This window comes from Anas platyrhynchos, chromosome 13, assembly GCF_047663525.1.
Source record: "Anas platyrhynchos isolate ZD024472 breed Pekin duck chromosome 13, IASCAAS_PekinDuck_T2T, whole genome shotgun sequence".
NCBI lineage: Eukaryota > Metazoa > Chordata > Aves > Anseriformes > Anatidae > Anas > Anas platyrhynchos.
In genome coordinates this window covers 5,213,511-5,234,509 of record NC_092599.1, presented here as the reverse complement: position 1 = coordinate 5,234,509, position 20,999 = coordinate 5,213,511, and the positions used below count along the sequence as shown (strand labels likewise).

The following is a 20,999-nucleotide window of genomic DNA, read 5'->3' as shown; positions in this document are numbered from 1 at the left end:
GGAGCTCCAGGATGGGAACAGGGTGAAAAAGCTCGGGCACGGTGCTTTGGACATTCAGTGGCACCGAGTCACTTTCAGCAACATTAGCTGGGCTGACAGAGACCCCGTCCCCGGTGGTGCTGTGGCTGGGTCTGAGGCCAGCGAGGCTGAGCCCCTGCCTCTGCAGGTCCTGTGCTAAAGGGGTGCAGCAAAAGGCACGGAGGGCTCCCTGATGGCAGGGGGACTCACAGCCAGTTGCTTTTGTTGCACCGAGCAATTCCTGTGAGTGATTTCTCATTCTACAGAGAAAATCTGATTTTTTGGAAAAGGGTTTTTTTATGGTGGTTTTTCTGTTTTTTTTTTTTCTTTTTTTTTTCTTTTCTTTCTTGCTGTTGGTGAATCAGTTCAGGGCTTGTGCAAGGGAAGGGTTTTTTTTGTCCTGCTGCTCTCACTCCATGGTAGCAGCTTCATATCATCTCCCTCTTCTTCTTGCTATCCCCGCACACCACCTGCTCCCCCCGTGTCTGTGCTGGGGTTCAGGTTTGTGTGACAATGGGAATCTGTTTAGATTTTTTTCCCCATTATTAAACTCTTCCTCAGCATCTACAGTGGAGTTTATAAAGCACAAAATCTGACCATTTAACAACATTTTGGTAAGGACTGCCCTTCCCAAGAGCCCACAATGGCTCCTCACCATGTTCACACACAGTCCTGAGACCGGTGCCTGCGCTCGCGTGGGAGGTGGCACCAGAGGCGTGCAGGAAAACCTTCGGGCGAGCGTGTTCTTCACAAGCATTTCAACTTTTTTTTTGGTTTTGTTTAGTAATAAAAGGAACAAAGCTATTATTAGTGACCATGGGCTTGGAAGTTTGCTAGAGCAGCAGTAGTTACTCATCTGTTTTCGTTTGCAGAAGTCCTAGGGCAGGCAGGCAGATGCAGCAGTAGCAGTGCAGTTGGTTTGGGGCAGCCGCTGCTCGCTGCCACCTTTCTGTGCAGACCTTTGGTTCTGCGGCCACCAGGAGCACAGCTGCTCCCTGCGAGCTCTTGCCTTGCTGGATCACAAAGTAAAAGGATGAATTCCTGCGGTAAGTTTCTGTTCCTTTCTCTTTTCTGAGCGTTGGTGGTGTTGTACAGAGCAATGTGTTTGATTTCTACCCTGGCCCAGGTAGGAATAAAATTTCAAAATGATCTGATATAAAAACACCAAACCAACCCAAAACCAACCCACATGTGTTGGTAAATGGTTCCTTGCTCCTTTGTTTCTTCTGTGCAGGAGTCGAACAGGCACACACGCAGCCTTTCCATGTGCTTTAATGTGCAGCCAGTTTGGTTCCATGGTTCGTGCTATTCCGAATGCTGTGAGCTGATACATATCCACATGTAAATCAGATGTACGAACACAGCTGATGCTGCTTGTGTTGGAGATTTGCTTCGCCTTGCGATTGCTGTTTCAGTGCACTTTTCTCAGGCGTAGCGAGGGCAGGGGAGTTTTCAGTGGAAAACAGTGTAAGAAGTGAAAAGAAATGAGCCTGTTGATGGCTTGGGTTTGGGACCAAGTCCCCAGTTACTTGGATACAATGCGCTGAAAGTATGCCTGAGTTTGTTTTGTAATTAAATGCTCAGGGGAAGTTTTCTGTTTAATAAATATATTGAAATCCTTCACCAGTTAAAAGTGTGATCTTGTAATTTGACTTTAAATCTGAAGGTTGCTAGGACAAACATCACGAGAATTACATCTTGAATAAGTGACAAACTTTCTCAAAGAAATTCCAGAGATTGCTGTTTGTTAGATCCCTGTTTGTTGAAGATACTGGCTTAAAAAAAAATAAAAAATAAAAGACCTAAAAGGAAAGCAGGGATAGAGAAATGAAAACCCCTCTTTGGGCATGGAGGTCTGTTGGGATGGCTGAGCAACAGCATAGGAAGTTCCAAATATTTTTCTAGTGTCTGAAATGATATTGTCTGTGGTTTTTAGATAACAGATAAGCAGGGGAGGAATAATTGAGCTGTGTTATCAGGCTGCCTACAGAAACTCAAAATTTGGCATGATAATTGAATAAAAGGTCTTATCTTTATTTATGGTTGTTAATGGTCAGCAACTGCCATTTAAGAGTATATATTGTCATTTAAGAAATGTATGCGTTATTTTTATTAAAATTGTAAATATCTTTTTTCCTGCATTGTTCTACAAATATTTTTTCAGAAAACATACCTTCTCTCTTTGCTACATGAAATAATATTTTGCTTTCAGATGCCAGTATTTTGGGAGTGGACTAATAGAATAGGGAAAATGTTACACTTGGTGATATGTTTATACAGGGCATTTAACAGGGCTTTATGTTTCTAGGAGGCTTTAAGTCTTTTTTTTCCCCATTTTTTATTTTTTTTCTTGTAAATAAAAGGTTTTGGAAGCACAATGAAGTATGTAGACATAACAGTTTGAAATGACCTGCCACTAAAAGGTACGGAGAAACCTTCACACTCCTGATCCTGGGTTCTGCGTGTAGAACTTGAGTCTGCTTGGTTTTCCTCTATGGCAAACAAATTTTTGAAGTTTATTTTGGCAGCAAGTCATTCCTCCATTATGTTAAATAGGAGTGGGAGGATGTTTCCAAGCAGCATGTTGTTTTATTGCTATGCCAGAAATTCAATTTTAGATCCATTTTCTATAGGTACTCTTTTTTTTCTTTTTTTTATTTCCTTGTCTTCTTCCCGTGCATCTGAAGGTCCCCAACACCATTAGAAACAGTAACAATAACCTTTTTTAATTACAATGGGGAAAATACACTATTTGGCCATTGTGTCTTGAAGTGTGTTAACTGATAACACTTTTATGTACATGAAATGCTACCCAGTACAGAAATGTGTGTAGGGTGGGTTCCGCCTTGTATCTGCAAATGTGATTTAGAAGCTCCAAAGAGTTTCATTGCATTCATTCTTGAATGAACAATTTAGAAAGCAGCAGTTACCTGCCAGTATCAATTTTTGTTTGCTTCTCTAGAGGTGATGGATAACATTACAGAAAAGCTCTTGCATGTCGCTTCTTGAAGGGTAGTACTCTAGTGGTTTATAAAGCGATGCTGCTGTTGAACAATGCAATGCAAAAGTGATTCCTTAAAGGAATACTGTAAGAGTTCTCAGAGGTCGATGAGCTGTCTAGGGTATTTTTTTGGCCTGGTTTCGTTTTGTGGACATGACTCTCTGCTCATCTTCATCAAGCTTCCTTGGAAGTGCCCTGGACTTCTCGATGAGGCCAGTCAGACCAGACGGGAGTTGTTCCTACTGGTTACACTTTGGTACTTGCACATGGGCAGGGAAGGAGCTTTTCAACCTCTCAAACTATGACCTGTCACTGGAATTACAGTAGCTTTTTATTGCCCTTTTTAATGGCATTATATTGAGGTTTTCCTTAAGCAAGGAAGGATACAACTTACCTGAAGTGATAGCTGTAGCCTGGTTGTGTTGACTGGGAGGCAGCTGGGGTCAGGCTTCAGTGCCTCCCTCGCTGGTGCTTGCCAGTGCTTCATTTGTAATCCTTTTCTGGGCTACTGCAGGACCAAAGGTTTTGATCCATTTTGGGAAAAAACAAACAAACAAAAAAAACACACAAAAAAAAAAAACAGCCTTTTGTCTGTGAAGCGAGTTACTCTGCCTTTAATTTGCAGTATCCAATTTACCTGTTGCCATTTCTGCAGAGGTAAGTGCTGGGCTGGACGTTGGAATCTGCTTTTTGCCTAGGGCCTTTTTGCTCTTTTTTCAGGGGAATGTTTGAATCCCAGTCTGTAAAGATTTAATGTGCTGGCTCTTTGTGGTAGTGTTAAATGCTTGTTTGATTTTTAAACCTCATATGTAAGCATTCAAGCACTAAAGACTTCAGTTTCAAACAACTTGTCTATGGATTTAATCATTAGAACATAATAGTGAGTGCATTGATCACCTTCATTTTTTTTCTGCAACATAACATGTCCAATTTAACATTGTGTATCTTGTAGAATCCTTTCTGCTTTCTCCCAAATGTTTTTAAAAAAACAATTTTAGCAGCATGAACTAATGTAATTGTCTTTAGAAAGTGCTTGCTCTGCTAGACAGAAGGATGTTTTTCAGGTTGCATACTTCGGTTTTGGATGCTGCACTTTTTTTTTTTTTTTTCCTTCAGAAAAATTAGACTATATTAAAAGGGCACTGGAGGCTGAAGCTCATTGTTCCCAGACTGGAAATTACGTGGCCAGTGAAGGTGTTCATTCTGCTCCACTTCTGAACTTCACTGAAAATTCTGGATGAGGAGCCCAGGACGTTGAATGCTAACAAGATACCGAGGGTTTGGGGTTTTGTGCCGGTGTAATGGACTGAAAGGATTCTTCTGCTGAACTTGTGAGTGGGTGTTGCAAGAATCTGGCAGGTTTACCTTCAGTTACATAACGTGCTGCTTGTCAGTGCTACATAGGATGATTAAAGACACATGACTGCTGGCTGCAGGGGATGGATGGATGGTAGTGGGATTTAGAGATGTAGTTTCAACTCTCTTCTTCACTGCCCAGGCTGTGTGTTCCTAAGGAAGTCTCTTAAGAGGCTCTGCTCAGAATCGATGTGTTGAAAGGCATCGTGGCTGATTGCAAATTTGTCTGGGATGTGTGGGTGTTGGACCCTTCAGCTGCTGTCTTGTCTCTGAAAGGTGTCCCGCTAGATCCGCTCTGGATTAATGCTCCTTCTCTGCATGCCTTCTGTCTGCTCCACGTGCTCTTGCTGCAGAATGTTATTTCTGGATTTGTGCTGTGGGGATGGGGCCCCCAAATCTTTGGGTTATTGTTTTTTTCCCTGGGATAGGACGGGCAGGTGAACCTCTTAAAGCGTCAGAGCTCTGGGACAGCAGAAAGTGGTGGGCGAACAAAGGGGTGGGGGGGGGGCTCCTGAGGGCAAAGCGGAGGTAGTTCTCCTTGCAAAGCAAACTTCCTAGGAGGGACTGAGAGTTCAAAATCTGCTGTGAGTTATAGGCGTGTCATAAACATCTTGACTTGGAAAAAATATGTATATATTTCAAGTGACTGGTTTTGGCTGTGCGGCCTGGGCTGCTAGAGGCGCCCCCGGCCTGGTCAGGAAGGCGTTGTGTGGAAAGCTGGGGAGGCCTTCCAGGAGAAGGAAGTATGGCTGGTGTGCTTTTATTGTTTGTTTTCTTTGTTTTCTGAATAAAGAAGCAAATCTTTGCCAAAAACCTGCGACCTATGTGAACATTTGTTTTAGGGCAAGCTTTCTGAGGCTGCCTCGGCAGGCCAGTTGAGCTGAGTAATGTGGTGTGGTTGACAGAAAATCAGGGCTGAGGCAGAATCATTCCGACGTTAATGAATAACAGCTTCTCATTTCCATCACCTGCTCCCACACTTTTCTAACTGTAGCTTTCTTTTTGCACTGGGATGTCAGCGACTTGCACCAGTCGCTGGGAGATTTTGCATATTTAAGAAATACCGGCTTGGAGGAATCTTTGCATGATCAAAATTGACCATTATTTGGAGCCTGTCTGTGGACCTTTTGCTATTGTGAGTACTTGAAGTTAGTCTTATCCTGTGGCTTTCTCCATTTGAGCGTGCAGCTGTGCCAAGTTAAGGAAGCATTTCGCCCCTTGGTCTCCGTGTGGTTCGGTACAGAAATCTGGGGAATAGTGTAAGAGCCGGCCCCGAAAGGTGGAGTCAGCTTACTGCAGGCACTGCTTTGCAAAGCAGTGACATAGGCGCTCCAGTTATTTCCACATTAGACAAAAAGGAGGGGTCGCATTTTTGAGGTATTATTTACTGCTCCAGTTCAACACTTCTGAACTCTGGCTCACTCAGCTGGGCTAACGGAGGAGAGGATCTGGGCAACGACGCTCCCAAAGGTGGGGGCGAGAGGCGGTTCCAAGAAATTGCAGCACAAGTGCTGCTGACACTTGCTTTCCAGCTGGTCCAGCAAGCCAGATGGTAAGGGGAGTATTTTATTAGGGTCTGAACGAGCTGGTAGCTCTAGAGGAGCATCTCTATTTATTTTGGTAGGACCTGGTAAGAAACCTTCTCACGTTGTCATGCTCGCCTTCCAGAAGGGCAGCATTTGGCCATGCTGGTAAATACAAGGATAATGGCATAATACAGCACTAGATTCCAGCACTACTTAACCAAAGAGTTTAGTTTGTGTTGTTGTGTGTCTGTCCCATTGGAGCCCTTGTCTGGAGGGCATCTTTTGTGGCCCTTAGTTCATTACTGGCTGCTTCGCTCTGCAGTGACCTGCTTCGATTAGGCAGCGGGGCTTTGCAAGGATGCACGTTGTTCCTTTGCCAGTCCTCCAGCTGGAAACTGTTTGGGGACTGGACTTCTCAGAATATAACTGTTGGTACTAATTTAATCTTACTCATAGCTGGTTTATATCACTTGGTGAAACGCCAGGGTTGTTCTTTTCTGGGTGTTTGTTTCTCCGCGATATTTATAGACAGCAACACTCATCCCTGTCAACCTCCATTTTGTGAGATTAAAAAGCCAAACTTTTCTTTAGGTTCTCGCTCTGAAGCGGGCTCTGTGTCTCTCATTGCTTCAGTTTCAGTCCCATGTTCTTGAGCACAGGTGCCCCCAGGCATGAGGTCCTACCCAGGTGTCCTATACCACTGACAGCGATGTTTCTCTGTCCTCTTTGGTATGACCTTGTCTGGTTCAGCCTGAAGCTGCTGCTGCTTACCCTTACGTTACCATACTGGCCTTTTAGGACATCAGGAGTGGTTCTTTCACCTGGGTTGGAGCTGGGGTCCTTCAGGCTGGAGAAGAGAAGGCTCTGGGGAGGCCTTATGGCAGCCCTCCAGTACCTAAAGGGGGCTGCAGGACAGCTGGGGAGGGGCTCTTGGTCAGTGGTGTGGTGATGGGGCAAGGGGAATGGCTTTAAACTAAACGAGGGTAGGCTTATATTAGATATTAAGAAGAAATTCTTTACTCGGAGGGTGGTGAGGCTCAGGAACAAGTTGCCCAGGGAAGCTGTGGCTGCCCCATCCCTGGCAGCGCCCAGGGCCAGGCTGGATGGGGCTTTGGGCAGCCTGGGCTGGTGGGAAGTGTCCCTGCCCATGGCAGGGGAGGAAATGGGTGAGCTTTGAAGTCCCTCCCAGTCCAAACTATTCCACGATTCTGTGAGTTGAAGAACTCCTCCCTGAAATCCTAATGATGGACCACAACATGTTGTGCTTTGAAAAATCCTAATGGAGCCTTGGCAGCTCCCCAGAAGTCAGGCCAGCTTTGTTCTGCTGGTTGTTCCTATTCGAACATGTCAGTGTGGTTTGCATGGGATGAGTTGTTTCTCCTGAACTGTTCTCTGAAACAATAAAGACCAAATGCATCAGTTGTAAGTCAGGGGGAATTTTACTTTGATCGGCGATGTTTCCCAGAAGTGTCAACGGATCCATGTCCGGAGCCTCAGCAGGGGCATTCGCTGCAGACAGTTGAGGTTGCTGGATTGAAGAGCTAACACTGAAAGCAAGTAAGTGGGAGTAGAAAGAGAGATCCACGAAAGCCAGTGAGCAACTCAGGTGTGTAATCTGGTAATGAGTTAATGCTGCCTCTTTATAGGGGAGAAAAACAAAGTAATTTTAATGTGCTGGCGTGAACTCAAGGTAGTGCCTCATGGCCATGGTGCAGGCTGGTAGGAGCTGCAGCACGGTTTGGGGTTTGCAGTTACTACACGCTTGTTGCTCTACAAAATGACAAATCAGTGCCCAAAGTGGGGAGGGGAGAGCAGGACCTGGGAGGGTGCTGTTAGAGCCCAGACACCACCTTGGTGTCACAGTGTTCCTGAAGCAATTGCCTGCGCTTTGTTTACTTGGGGTGAGGTGGGTGTTTCACCCTCTGCCTCTTAACTCCTCTTTATCCATCCTGTGAGGAGTGCAGCCATCAGTCAGCAGGCTGGGGGAAGCAGGGGACGAAGCTCCATCTAGTGTATGAAGTGAGATGGCTGGGAGCGAGGAAAAGAAGAAACCCTGCAGGAGATGGCTTTCCATAGGCCAGGCAGGGATTTTGTGGGTTTTGCTACATTGCAAATAGTATTGGGAACATTTAAATGGCGTGAGTATTAATTGAATGCCTTTGGCATTCTGCAAGCTGATAGCCATTTTCTGTGAGCACGTTTATATACCCTGGCATGTGTAGAGGTTAATATTAGATTTACTTACATTTTAATTAGCCTATAATCAGTTCTAGGCAAAACCAAATATGTGTACTTCTATTAAGATTAGGATTTGTACAGCCAGGTTATAACTCTGCAAAGACAAAGAGAAGAGACACAGGAATATAACAATATGTAAAGGTAATGCTTTTATTCTAAATATCTTTTGACTCTTCCTGATGTGTGCAATCTTAAACTGCAGTAAGCTGTAGATAAAATGTCTCGTCCGTTCATGCTTGCATTGTTGTCTGCTTTTAAAGACAAAACAAGAACAACAAATCATCTTGTTTGTTCTAGAGGTTGCTAAAAATAGATAAATATTTTTTCCCCGAGTACTTGGAAAACCAATTGTAGTTCCTGAATGTGACGTTGCAGCAGCCACTAAAAGGATGGGAAAAATATCCCCCATGTATTAAGCACAGATTGGCAGCTCAACGTTGGGCAACTACATTTTCAGTTAAATTGAGCAAATGGTTGTATGGCCAAAACAGGCTATTATGATCTAATGCAGATTTTCTTCTGTAGATAGTGAAGAAAACTTTTTTTTTTTCCTTATAGATATATTTTTTTTTAATTTATGGTGTCCCATCCTATCCAAACATAATGCCTCCTGTCCCAGGACCTCTTGGTACCAGCTACAGAACTTGGCATTGCTGGCAGTGGTGGCTTTTTGAGATTTCTGTGAAATTGTGATCCCAAGCACCTGGGTATTCCCTCCCTCCCCTTGTTTGTCATAGTTCTGAGCATATTGGGCACATTAAGGCTTCTTAATGCTGGAAGAGGATCAGGACCAGAAGGCAGGTGGGTGAAGAGAGGGTCAAGTTTTCACCCAAACCACAAAGTTGAAGTAAGGGGATGGTTTCTAGTACTAAACTTTTTGAAACAAGAAGTTAAAGAAACCGGAGGGGGTCATCTTGCTGTCAGCAGCCGCCGCTTTGCCAAGCATTTGTTTTGCAAAACGGTGCAGCTGCCACCAGGTCTGGGCTGAGAGCCGTCACCGTAAGGCTTTTTAGGGACAGCAGCGCTCCGTCGGCTGCCGGGCTGCAGCAGGTCTGGAACTGTGCAGCATTTCCAGGTGACTTTGCAGATTTATAAACCTGGCTGACTAACGTAGTGTTGTGTTGTCGTCTGCTGTGGCCTGAAATAACAGAAGGTGGGGATTGCTGCTCCCCAGCGTCGGTGGGCGCTTCCGCAGGTACTTTGCCAAGGTCATGAGTGCTAAATAAACCAGATGAAATAAATCCATGTTGCAAGAAATCATGTTTAACTGTGGTCTTTGCATGATTTATTGCTTATAAACGAAGTGCTTGCCTTCATTTTTTTTTTTTGTCCTAGTAACTAAGGCAGATGTGAACTTTTAAGTCCAGTGAAGCATTTTCTGGCTCTTGCCCCTGTTTACATGATTCAGGAGTTTGCAGTAGTTGCACAACAAACATTGCTGTAGCTGTGAAGAGAACGAGCCGTTCAAGCGCTCTGCTTCTGGCAGTGCAGAAGAGATGAAGATCTAACAAAAGGCTTGTGTATAACTTTGCCTTGGCAGCTTTTTTCAAAAAGCAATCAATAGCTGTAATGCATTTCGAAGAGTGGGACGTAGTATTCACGGGACGGGCTGTCTGAGCAGCTTACGTGGACAGCACGTCTCAGTTGTCACAGAACAGCAGAGCGTGGTGCCTGCAGGGTGGTGCTAGTGCAGGCTTTCTCTAGAGCTGCAGCAGCTGGGTTGCTTTTCAAGAATGGATTTGTTTGCACAGAATTTGCCCTGGTGTCCCTTCTGATGCATTTTAGGTGCAACATAAGGCAGATGCCTAACAGAAGGGTGATCCCAAATGAAATTAAGGCAGTGTATCAGCAGCCTCTATTTATGAGGTTTTCAAGAGTTATGGATAGATCAAGGAGGATCTTTTTTATATATCTTGATGCTTTGTAAATCAGAAAGTATAAACATTGCTTGCATGTTCTTATTTTGAATGAGTCTTCATTCTGTATCATGTTTTTGGTTTGGTATTTGTTTCATTTACATTTTAACCTAACTGCAAGTAGTTATTTTCCTCTTTTGCTCTCCTTGGAATTCATAAACAGTTTCTGACTAGAAATGAGGTGCAGACTTTTTTTTTTTTTTTTTTTTTTAAGTATAGAATGGCAGAATTGCTAGAGAAGACCCTGGAGATGCCAATTTCCCCCAAGTCCAACCATTCACAAAAATCTGTGGTATTGATTTAAGGGCTGCAGTTCATATAGATGGCATGAACTTAAAATAGCATTTCCAGCAGCTAGCAGATGAAGAGGTCCTGTAGTCCTCACTTCCACATCTTGTGCCAGCTGCAGAACAAAACCGGAGGTGAGGCTGACATGACCCACGGCACACACTTGAGGGTTGTAAGCACGCAGAAACCATTCCCATTTTGGGAAATCCCTGAGCTGGGAGTGGTTGGGGTTTGGGAGCTTGCTCGGGGAAGCTGCCTGACAGGCTTGCCTTGTTCCCATCCTGCTCCCTGCACATCTGCTGCTGGTCACTGCCTGAGGGGTGCTCTGCCAAGCAGACTTTGGGCCAGTCTGTTGCAGGAGAAGGAGAGGCACCATGGGGAAGGGGACCATGTGCTGGATGTGGCTGTGCTGGGGATGCTGCTGGGTCCCCTGGTAGCGTTGCAGTGTTAGCTGATGGACTGCTGGCATTTGCTTTCTCCAGGAGCCTTTGTTTGAGGTTACTCCAAGGCAGGGATTTTGCTGGTTGTATTCAATGGCCTGAGCAGGGGAGTTGAAGGCCATCTCCGCAGTAGTTGTTTGCGGTTTGGCAATGTTTCCAGCGAATGACTGTCATTTTGCTTGGCCTCAATTAGCAAGTTTGTAAACATCACTGCTGCTTTCTTACACGGACAGCTGGAGCTTTTCCCACCTTGCTGTCTGTGCTGTGAATACCCAACGCAGCAAGAGCGGTACATCTGTCCTGTGATTGCAAATTGCAGTTGCAGTGTAAATACCCAAATGGTAAGTGAAGCAACTGTTGCTGAATGAAAGGCTTTTTCCCCCTCAGTAGTTGAGCCTTTACAGTTACATAATCATTTTGCCCCACTAATTCTTCTACAAACAGCCAAAAATGTAGAAGAACTATAAGTAATGCTTGTCGACTAAAACTGAAGTTTGTTTAAAAGACGTGGAACTGAGGAATTAGTTTATGCAGCCAAGAGTTTTGTTAGAAAGAGAAGTTGCCAAACACACTCCCTGGTCAGGTGCTGTAATGACCAGCTAGCCCTGTGGCTACAGATTGAAGTGAGAGTTTGCGTAGTACCTGTCCAAGATGATTTTAGTGTTAGAGCTCTCAGTAACATCTTAGGGGCTGTTTTTTTGCCTTCATCTTTTGTATTCGTTGAACTGAGCAAGTCATACACACTGATAACACAGAGGCTTCACGTATTGAGCTCTAGAAGTTCACTTTGTGGTTTTCATTATGACTGTTTGGGGATCTTAATCATTTAAAGCAAATCTTTCATAAACACTTTCTCTTTTGCTTCTTAAGATCCTGTTTGCCGAGCATACCAGAACGAGGATGTCATCTGTGTGAGATGAGATTTTGAGCTGCCTTGTGTTCTTTGGAAAGAACTAAATAGCGTTGTGACAAGTGGAGTCAGCGAGCAGAAAATCAAGGATGAGCAGAGGGATTCAGATTGGGAATGGCTGGGTTCCTGCAAACCCTTAGAAGCATGGTGGCTTTTTAGCTCAGAGAGTTTTGGAGCAGATGAATGAGGGGTAGAAGCTGTGAGCACAACACATTTGAGCCTTGTTTTCTGCAGGGCTGGCTGCCTTTGTGAATAAACTTGCGAGCTGACTGCGTAGTGTGATAGATACGTCACTGTCTAAATCAAGATACAATGAGAAAGGGATGTGAAGTCAGATTTTGGGACTACGTAGGTACAAAGTGTCAAACAGCATGGTGATGTACTTCATCTTCCCTCTTGGCGACAGCGTTATCTTCTCTATTTACTCAGATAAAAGAAGGTAAATTCTGTATTACAAAATCAAGAACTACAAAGGTTATTAATGGAGTGTTATCTCCTCGCTTTTTATTTTATCACCGTTTGGTTGTTCTAGCTATCTGCCTTTCTGTTGTAGAATGTTTTGCAAATGTGTGCAGAGTTCTTTAGAGGGGTAAGTACCGATAACAGGAAAGTGGCATCTGAAATGGCTCAAAAAGTCCTTAACAAGGCAAGTATTCACCCTATCAAGCAAAAGGCACATTTGCCTCATGCTCCTTTTTCTATTTCCCCTGTAATATATTCACTAAGTTTGTGATGGCTTTGTAAGTTTGAGGAACAGCATGAAACCAGGGCTTAGTAATGCTAAGCTTTAAATTCCTTTAACCCCTTGGGGAATGTTTTTGGAAGCTCGAGGTATTTGTGTGCACAGGTATCTCCCCTGCTTGCTGACTTTCCGCTGAGCAGGGGTTCTCCCTGTTTGAGCAGAGCTGGGACACAGTAAAGAGTGTGTCCAGCCTCTGCAGTCACAGGTACACATCCAGGTACTGTGAGGTGTACGTGGTGATTTCTCGGCAGAGTTTCACTGAGGGGAACTTTAAAAGCACAGGAGTTCTCTGCCTCCCAGAAAGCAGGTTGTGTTGCACCCATCCGTTCCCTTCATCCTCTTGGTGATAAAGATCCTGAGAAAGCTGTACTGCTACAGACAGCTCCGTCCACCCCTCTGATGGCATTAGTGGCCTGCTCACTCCCTGTTTAATTAAAGAATGGGCTGAGTGCTTTCAACACCAGCGCATATCTCCCCTTGTGGGGTGGGGCGTGAGAGGGCTGAGCAGGTCTCAGGCCCTTCAGGGACAACACAAGCTGGGCTCTTCCTTCTGCAGCCCTGTCAGATTGTACCCATTCCTGTCCCAGGGCAATCTCAATCAGTACTTTGGGGTTGTCATGAGGCCTCAAGGCCCCAGCCCCTGCTCGGCAGTAGGTGCTGGATTGCACAGGTCTGCAGCACCAGCGGGCGCTGGGCACCGCTGCCCACGCTGCTCCCGGGGATTGGAGTTGCCAGGGCCTTATCCGGAGCCACCCCTGGAGACACGGCCCTGCCGGGCCCGGCTTCCACCCAGGCACCTTGCAAAAACCCTCGGACAAAAGTGTGGGGGGAGCAAGGATGGAGGCTGTTAGCGTTCAGAGGGCCATGCCGCGCTCCTTGGCCAGCTGCTGCCTGTAAGTGACGCCTCGAGCGAGCGCCTCAGCACGGAGGTGGTGGTCTGGGGGCCAGGTGCTGCGCTGGGGAGCTGCCTGCCCCTGCCGTGCAGGAGGGGAAGGCTCACCAAGCCCTCCCTCTGCGTTTTGATGTGTCGCTGTTAAATGATATGTATGCGTGTCGCCTTCCGAAAGTTCACGGCAAGCACAAACATTTGAGCTAGTGGGGGATTGCTGTGGGGTAAGAGCTCTGCGGGCAAGGGTAACGAGACCAAACCGTTCGTGTGTCTGACAGCAGCCGTGTGCTGCATTGCTGTGTGCGCACCCCAGGAGCACCTGGAAGATGCTTGTCTCTTGTGGAGCTTCTCGTGGCTCCCCCTTCGTTAGGGATTTCTCCTTCCCCTGCTATTTCTTGGTTCAGCTTAGGCACAAAGATCTGGTGCATTTTAGTGATTATTTTAGCTTTAGTGTATATATAGAAGTCTTTGAGGGTGGTGTGGGTTTGTAATTATTCATCTCCCCTTCAACAGAAACGGTAGTAAAGAATTGTAAGATGTGACCTTTGCAGCTTTAATACTGAACCTCTTCAGTTTCACCGTGTTGCTTAGTCCGGTGGTGGCCGAGCTTCCCAAGCTATACTGAAAGCTGTGTCCCCAAGTAAACGGGCATTCAAGCAGATCAACTTATGGCATTTTATTAAGTCAACACTCATGCAAAAGCCACCTCCAGAGCTTAATAATTATTTACTGAGTGCTCCTGGGTCATGAGAGAGGTTTTCATTAAGTTCAAAAAGCATTATGTTCAGCAGCTTGTGCAGGTGCGTTTTAAAGACGGGAAGAAAAATGGAAAACTACTAAATTGTGTACAGCTACTTAAAAAGAAAAAAAAATCTTAAAGGTTTACACTGTCACTGTGAGTGCTGGTTGTTATTTATTTAAAGAAAGGTGTATCTACTAAACTCAATTTGTAGCTCAGCCATTTGCTCCTGGATAGGGGACATCGTTGACCGCATGCATCGGAGGAAGAAAGCACTGGAGGGAGAGGAAAATGTTTGCCTGGATGATGGTGGAGCAGGTGCCACAGCAGGCAGCGTGTCTCTTTGAATGTGTAGCTTTCAAATGCGGAAACCTTTACTGAAGAGGAAACAGTCCTTGCTTTGCTGTGGAGGCTGATAAAGGTCCTGCACCATTTATGTAATTGCTGGCCTTACTGCTCTGTCCTTGACAACAAAGGACATCAAGGGGTGCCAATTTTTTTTTTCAACATTGATATGCCAGCTCAGTGCCAGCCAATTGGCTCACTGAGCGGAGTGTCGCTGTAACCCACAATCAATTATTAAATTTTAGGAATGAAGTACAAAGTGCTGCTGGGAAAATGCTGGGGTAGTTTTCATGTACCTAGAATCCCTCTCAATGGCTGAAGATAGGGGAGAAAACCTTTTTGTTGTCATCAGCTCCCTCTAATATTTATTTTTCTTTTGTCTTCTCTTTTGGTATCGTTCCTTTTTCTGTTGCTCATCCCAGTGGCAAACAGCAATGCAGACTGGCAGCTTAGATGCTGCTAACACTAATAGTGCTGGCAACACAAAGTGTCTGGAGTTTTTACTGCTTGGTAGAGAGACTGCAACTGGAATCTCTACAAATAAATTCAGTTTTTAGAGAAATGATAGCAGTCATTGAGCAGGAGGAGTGTCGGGGAGCTGTGCGTGTGTCTCATTAGATAATGCCTTCTGTAGGTCAGGCTGGGTGTTTGAGTTGTTTGCAACCTTTCATCTACTTGCTTTCAAGATCAGGAGTGATGTTCTTATGCTAGTACCAGCTATTTCAGTGTGGATGCCTTGCTTTTCTCCATAAATAATGATGAATGAAGTAAAGGTAAGGCATTAAATACAAGCATTTATATCCTATTTCTTCCCTCAGACCTCCGAGGTCTGGTGCAGCTCCATGGATTTCTGGAGGCACTACAGCTTCTGCTTCTCTTGGCTGATTTCTCTGCAGGCTAACCCCCTACTAAACAGTTGGCATGGTCAGAGAACAACAACCTCCCTCTCGTGTGCCATTGCTCTGCATACAGCAGGGCAGGAGGGCTTGCCAAAGCAAGTGTTTTTTGAGAGATTGTTTTTTTTTTTTTTTTTTTTTTTTTTTTCATTCCACTTTCCAGTCTTCTGAAATCTGTGCTGCTACTGCACTCCCCTCTAGGCAAGACTTCATGTGGAGTGGCTGGAGAACTTGTAAGTAAAAAGGACTGATGGCTAACTGAGAGGTGTTTTTTGGTGTATTTTACTTGATCCTTGTTCACCTGTGTCCAAGGAACCTGGGGCTGTGTGTGGGGTCTGAAGGGCAGAGGCAGGACAAGCTCTGCAGGCTGGTTTTATTTTATGTCAGCCACAGTCTCATCGAATTCTGCCTTTGGGCATTTCAACCAAAACCAGTGGCTTCATATCTTACTGACAGGGACTCCCTTCCCTAAGCCTTTTGCTAAATCTTTTTTTTGATGCTAAACTGAATCAAATTCTAGTTCAGACAAACCAAAATAAATGAAGAAGCCCTGAAAAAACCCTTTGCTGGGTGAAGATTACAGGGCGTGGAAAAGATATGTATTGTTTTAGCTACAACTTCCATGTGCAGCAGGCAAATGTGGGGCACAGGCTATTGTTGGGCTGTTCACAGAACCAGAAATGAGAAGTCACTACCAAAATGTCAGCTCTCCTGGACGTGTTTCTTGGTGGCGTCTTCAGAGTGTCTTCTGCTGAGCATCACCCTCTGACACGTAGGTCAGCTGCGCACACGCCTAGCTGAAACATTTCAGGTGGGCATTGGTCAGATCCTGTCTGAAGCAAAGTATCCCGTGGCTGTTGCCAGAGAACAAAAGAGTGATGGGCGAGCAGGTGTTGGTTGGTTTGTTTTGTGTGTGGTTTTCAATGAACTGTTTGGAAGAGCTTTGGGTTTGAGTTGTTCGTCTGTGCTTTTCACTTGTAGTTTGTCTAAAAACATTATGTTGGAATTAAAAACAATAATTTGGAATTGTTTTTGTAACAAATATGTGGGTAATGAAAATGTGTGTAAACCAGGCAAGTAATGCATGTATACCGGAGAAGGTGTTGAATCAGTTTGTAAGAAACTGAAAACAAAATGGACTAACTTTTGACTAGTTTGGCTTTTTGTCCAAGGAGACGGAAATCAAACCTTCAGTACCCATCTAGGCAGGCGGGATGATTCCAAACCGTGTGGGGTCTGTAATCACATGAGTTGAAAGCAACGAAATAAAACTTGTTTCTAATCTGACCAGTTGCTTTATGTTATGCAACAGCCGTCTGCATTACCCTGTGTGCATACGGTAACTAACGTTTCCCAGGCATCTGAACAAAGGATGTGTAATTTAAATGTATTTAATAGAATGTTATCGCTTAATGATTAATTGAATCGGCATATGACATTCATAGCTAATAACTCAGTCTGTATTACACTGTGCTTATTAGACTGCTAATGGATAACTGGTTTAATCATCTGTCAATTAAGAGGATGAGTGGGTTTCATTTATTGCAATTAACTGATATCCATAACCATGTTTGCAGGAAGTATCTCAGTCGCGTCGAGTATCAGTTGCATGTGTGGGTTCTGGGGCTGCCTGCGCAATGCCCGGCTGAGTCAGGCCTCGGAGAGCTCAGCGTCCACGTGCCCGGGCTCCGCGCCGCGCTGCGGTGTCTCACCTGCTCCGTGCTTAAAGCTCAGGCTGCTTTCAAAGTGCAACTCTGCCGTACACTATTGACTAAGCGTTTGATATAAGTTTGTAATTTTTTTGATGTAACAGTGAGTTTCTGATAGAGTTCTTTCTATTTGCTTTCGGATGAGCACGTGGTGATGGAGCCCACAGCACCCTCTGTTCCATCTCGGGGCATTGTGCAGTGCGGTGTGCGGCTGGAGCAGGGCTCGGAGGCTGGGCGTTGTGTGGGACAGCCTTAGAGAATGAAACACCAAGGGGAGCTTTCTGTTTTTCTGCTTCTACTTTTCATCTGTGCTGCTCTCGGTGAGTTACAGCAGATGGAAGAAGTGCCGCTTCAGCCCTGACGTGAGAGCTGCCCGGTCCCCAGGTGACGGCCACGGGACAGCTGAGTGTTGGAGCGGTTTTGTTCGTCCAGTTCCACTCGTGGTGCTTGTGAAATGAGCCTCTTGGCAGGCAGGCAGGTATTGTGTAGCAGCCTCCAGGCTGTGTTTCTGGCAGATCCAGGCATTATTTAAACTCAAACACGTTGCTGGCAGTAGCTGCAGTTTGACAGCACGTTGTTCCCAATGATTCCTTCATTCAGAACTTGGGTGCCTTTGCTGTTGAGAGCATCCTAAAAGGTTTGTGTAGCCCAGAAGACCAAGAGAGTTTGATTCGATGCAATGCTGGAGGAACGTCAGCTCTCAGCGTTTCTGGGCAGCATGAGCTGGGATGAGGAAAGGGCAAGAAAGCAAATCTGCAGGACTCCTTCCCACTTTTCATTCCATTTTTTTTTCCTGTTGGCTATGCAGGAGCACAGGAGGTGCTGTTCTCTCTATCGGGGGTACATGCTCAGTATTTTTTTTTTTTTTAGTGGTTGGGGGTACATGACCAAAAGGGTTTGGAGATGTTTTTGGAGACCTGTAACTATCCTAGCTGTACAAATACATGTTTCCAAACTGGAGGGAGACTTTGTGAGTGGTTCAGCTGTGCGTTCAAACGCGGCTGTGGCCAGGAAACGGGCTGCTGGGCTGAGATGTGAGAATGCTCCGCCGTTAATTGGGAGGGTGGTGTTTTTACAAGTATCACAGTCAATGACTTGTCTTGAGCAGCTAATTAGTGCGATTATTCCGCAGCTGCATTAGTTTCACCACAAAGGTTTTCTCTTGTTTTATCAAAAGGATCAGTGTCTCTGTGAATGTTTCAACCTGACAGGTCTTAAATAGCAAGGCTGTCTCCTCCCAGCGCTCCTTCCCTGCCCCCAAAAGGCGAGCTCTCTTGATCTCTTGTGCAAGTAAGCGTGGGCTCTTCTTTTTCATTTCCCCTATGAACACAACGTCGGTCCTAAACAAATCTCACAGGCTTTGAAGCGTGCCCAGGAGATGTGGCTTTCGATGCTCGCAGCCTCCAGGGGCTGGTGCTGGAGGGGTGCTGGCTCGCGAGCTGCCCAGCACCGCGCTGAGATGCAGGGAGCAGAGGCAGGGAGCTCACAGGCAGCTCAATCCTGGAGTGGGACAGCTGCTGCTGGCTTCCCCAGGCATCCCGCGTTCTCCTCTAGCCTGGTGTGGACTTTGCTTCTGCATGGCCCTGCCTGGGGTGTCCATTGTCGGTTAGGATCAGAAACCAAGTGCCATCACTTACACCCGCTGTGGCATCTTCTCATGCGGATGCACGGAATCCTGGGTTCCTAGCTGCTGCTAACTTCCTTCCCTCAAAGGCTGTGTAGCTGGATATTTACCTCCCTGAATTGCTCCATCTTAAGGATGCTGCACAAATGTCTTGTAAATGGGGTTTTACTCCAGGGGGTGAACAAAATGATGGGGTCTGTCAGGAGGTGTCCCTGCAGTTTATGGCAAGCTCCTGTGTTACCTGCTGGGATGTTTGGTCTGTTGAGGGCTCTTAGCAGGTGAAGGTGTGTAGTGTGTTCACCTGGGCAGCACAATAGGCTTTGGTGACTGAAATAAAGCTGTGACTGTGCTGCCTGCTCTTGCATCTCACCCCATCCAGGAGATGCTGGTGTAGGCCTCAGGTGGGAGCTGCTGCTTTTGGGGTCTGGTTTCTAGCTATGAAGAATGTCACCATCAGCAAATCCAACCCCGAGGTAGTATTTTGCAGAAAATAACTGTACTTTATTGTATTGTGCTTTCATGGAAGAGGTAGAATTTCTTTCTCTCTTTATTTTGAGGTAGGTGATTAGACCTGGCGTATTACCTATACCTATCATTAGGCATGATTCATCCTTTCCATACTTATAAAAAAAAAAAAAAAAAAAGGATATGAGTGCCTGCTGCTACCTATAAAGGCATTTGTTTTTCTCGTGGATGGTGGCTGTGTAAGTAGTAAATCACTTTTTACAGCTGGGTATTGGCATTTGGAAACATTCGGTCCCCGCAAAGTTAAGGCAGCCTAACACGCTGCTAAGTCCCTGCGGTGGGTCGGCTCCGAGCTCCCCGTTGTGCGGTGCCACGGAGCCCTGCGGATTCTGCTCCCTGCCCCAGAACCGTTCTGCAAACCCTGAGCGATGAAGGCGCTGGTGGAAGCTGAGCTGTCTCTCTCTGCTCTTCCCACAGCAATTCCGAGCATCCTGGCGCTTCCAAGCCTCCCTTAAGCTCCTCCAGCATGACCTCACGAATCCTGCTACGGCAGCAGCTCATGCGTGAGCAGATGCAGGAGCAGGAGCGTCGGGAGCAGCAGCAGAAGCAGCAAGCAGCCCAGTTCATGCAGCAGAGAGTGCCCGTCAGCCAGACACCTGCCATCAACGTCAGCGTCCCCGCCAGCCTGCCCCCCGCCACGCAGGTACCCATGGAGGTCCTCAAGGTACGTCGGCGGCTCTGTCGCTCTGTGTCGTAGCTCTCATTGAAATAAACTTCATGTGCCCTAGGGATGGGATGACAGGTACTTTTGGGAATGAAGTCTCGCAAATAAGCTGCACTGTGGCTTGATTTGCAGCTTATTCTGGTGTCCTTGTACCAGAGAGTAGAAATCCTTCTTAGTTTGTGATTTTTTTCTTTATACTTTGAGATCTCGAGGGAGGTTTTGTTATAAAACCACTATTTCTTTAGTTTTCCCATTGGAAATCATTGTCCGGTCTTTCTGGCACTTACTGTTTGTCCAAAGAAAAAATGATTAATACATATTTAAGTCAATATTTCATTTAAAAAAAATGCATATTTTAAAAAATTTGAGTCAAAACTCATTACAAAAGAGCTCCTCAGAAAGCCTTAATCTGAAATATGGGTGAGTTTCCAGGCTCTTGCAACAAGCCTTTGTAATCCTTTTTTGCTTAAATGACTTGTTTGCTATTAGTAGCTTTGGATTCCTTGTCTTACTGGAAACTGTAGGAGCTTGTTAGTATCTCTCTGTCAAAGGGGATGTAGCTTGCTAATTACTCAGGGAAAAACTTCTTCAACTAGAAGAAAAGAGAATTTCATGCACAGGGTAAGTCCACATAAAGTAACGTGAAAATGTGTTAGCAAAATAATGGGAAAAGTGATGTAAAAATAGACATATTTCGTTAAAGTTTTTGTACGTTTTGAGAAGTTATTTATTTGCTCTGCATTAGTGCTAGACCTTCTATTTTAGTTGGATATTTGGCAATTGCTTTCTGTTAGTAATTATATTCTTGCCAGAGAAGTTAATTGAACTTGCTTACAATGCATTCTTGTACTTTGCCCATCACTGCTCCATATCGATAAGTATTCCAAGATTTAGCCTTTAAATAGGCTTGCAGATGCAGTATTTCAAGACAGTTTCAGCATGACTGTTTTATGGGGGAAATGTAGGGTCCTTCTATTTATTGAACCTGCATTATGGTATTGTGTGGACAGTGCCAAAATTAATACTCGATGGGGATACTAGAATATACTCAAGCATGGTCTACAGTGTAGGAGTAGAAATTGACTGGGAAAAGCAATTTTATCCTAACGCTTGTCCATCCTGAATTTGTTAGATGTATTTCCAAATTATGACACTGTAGTTACAATTTGGATC

General features: G+C 45.3%; 1 protein-coding gene across 9 annotated transcripts in view; it reads left to right on the top strand.

The window, feature by feature from the left end:
• The window catches only part of MITF (melanocyte inducing transcription factor), a 103,773-nt gene that overhangs the window by 35,889 nt on the left and 46,885 nt on the right, over positions 1-20,999 (top strand). For 7 of the 9 annotated variants that reach the window (XM_027467278.3, XM_027467279.3, XM_027467277.3 and 4 more), the window contains exon 2: positions 19,580-19,826. In XM_027467278.3, the coding sequence (XP_027323079.1) occupies positions 19,580-19,826 (247 nt within the window). Of the gene's footprint in view, positions 1-4,211; positions 4,351-13,193; positions 13,329-19,579; positions 19,827-20,999 lie in introns of those variants that run through there. The other 2 variants (XM_021266705.4, XM_038185856.2) reach the window with 2 other exon arrangements.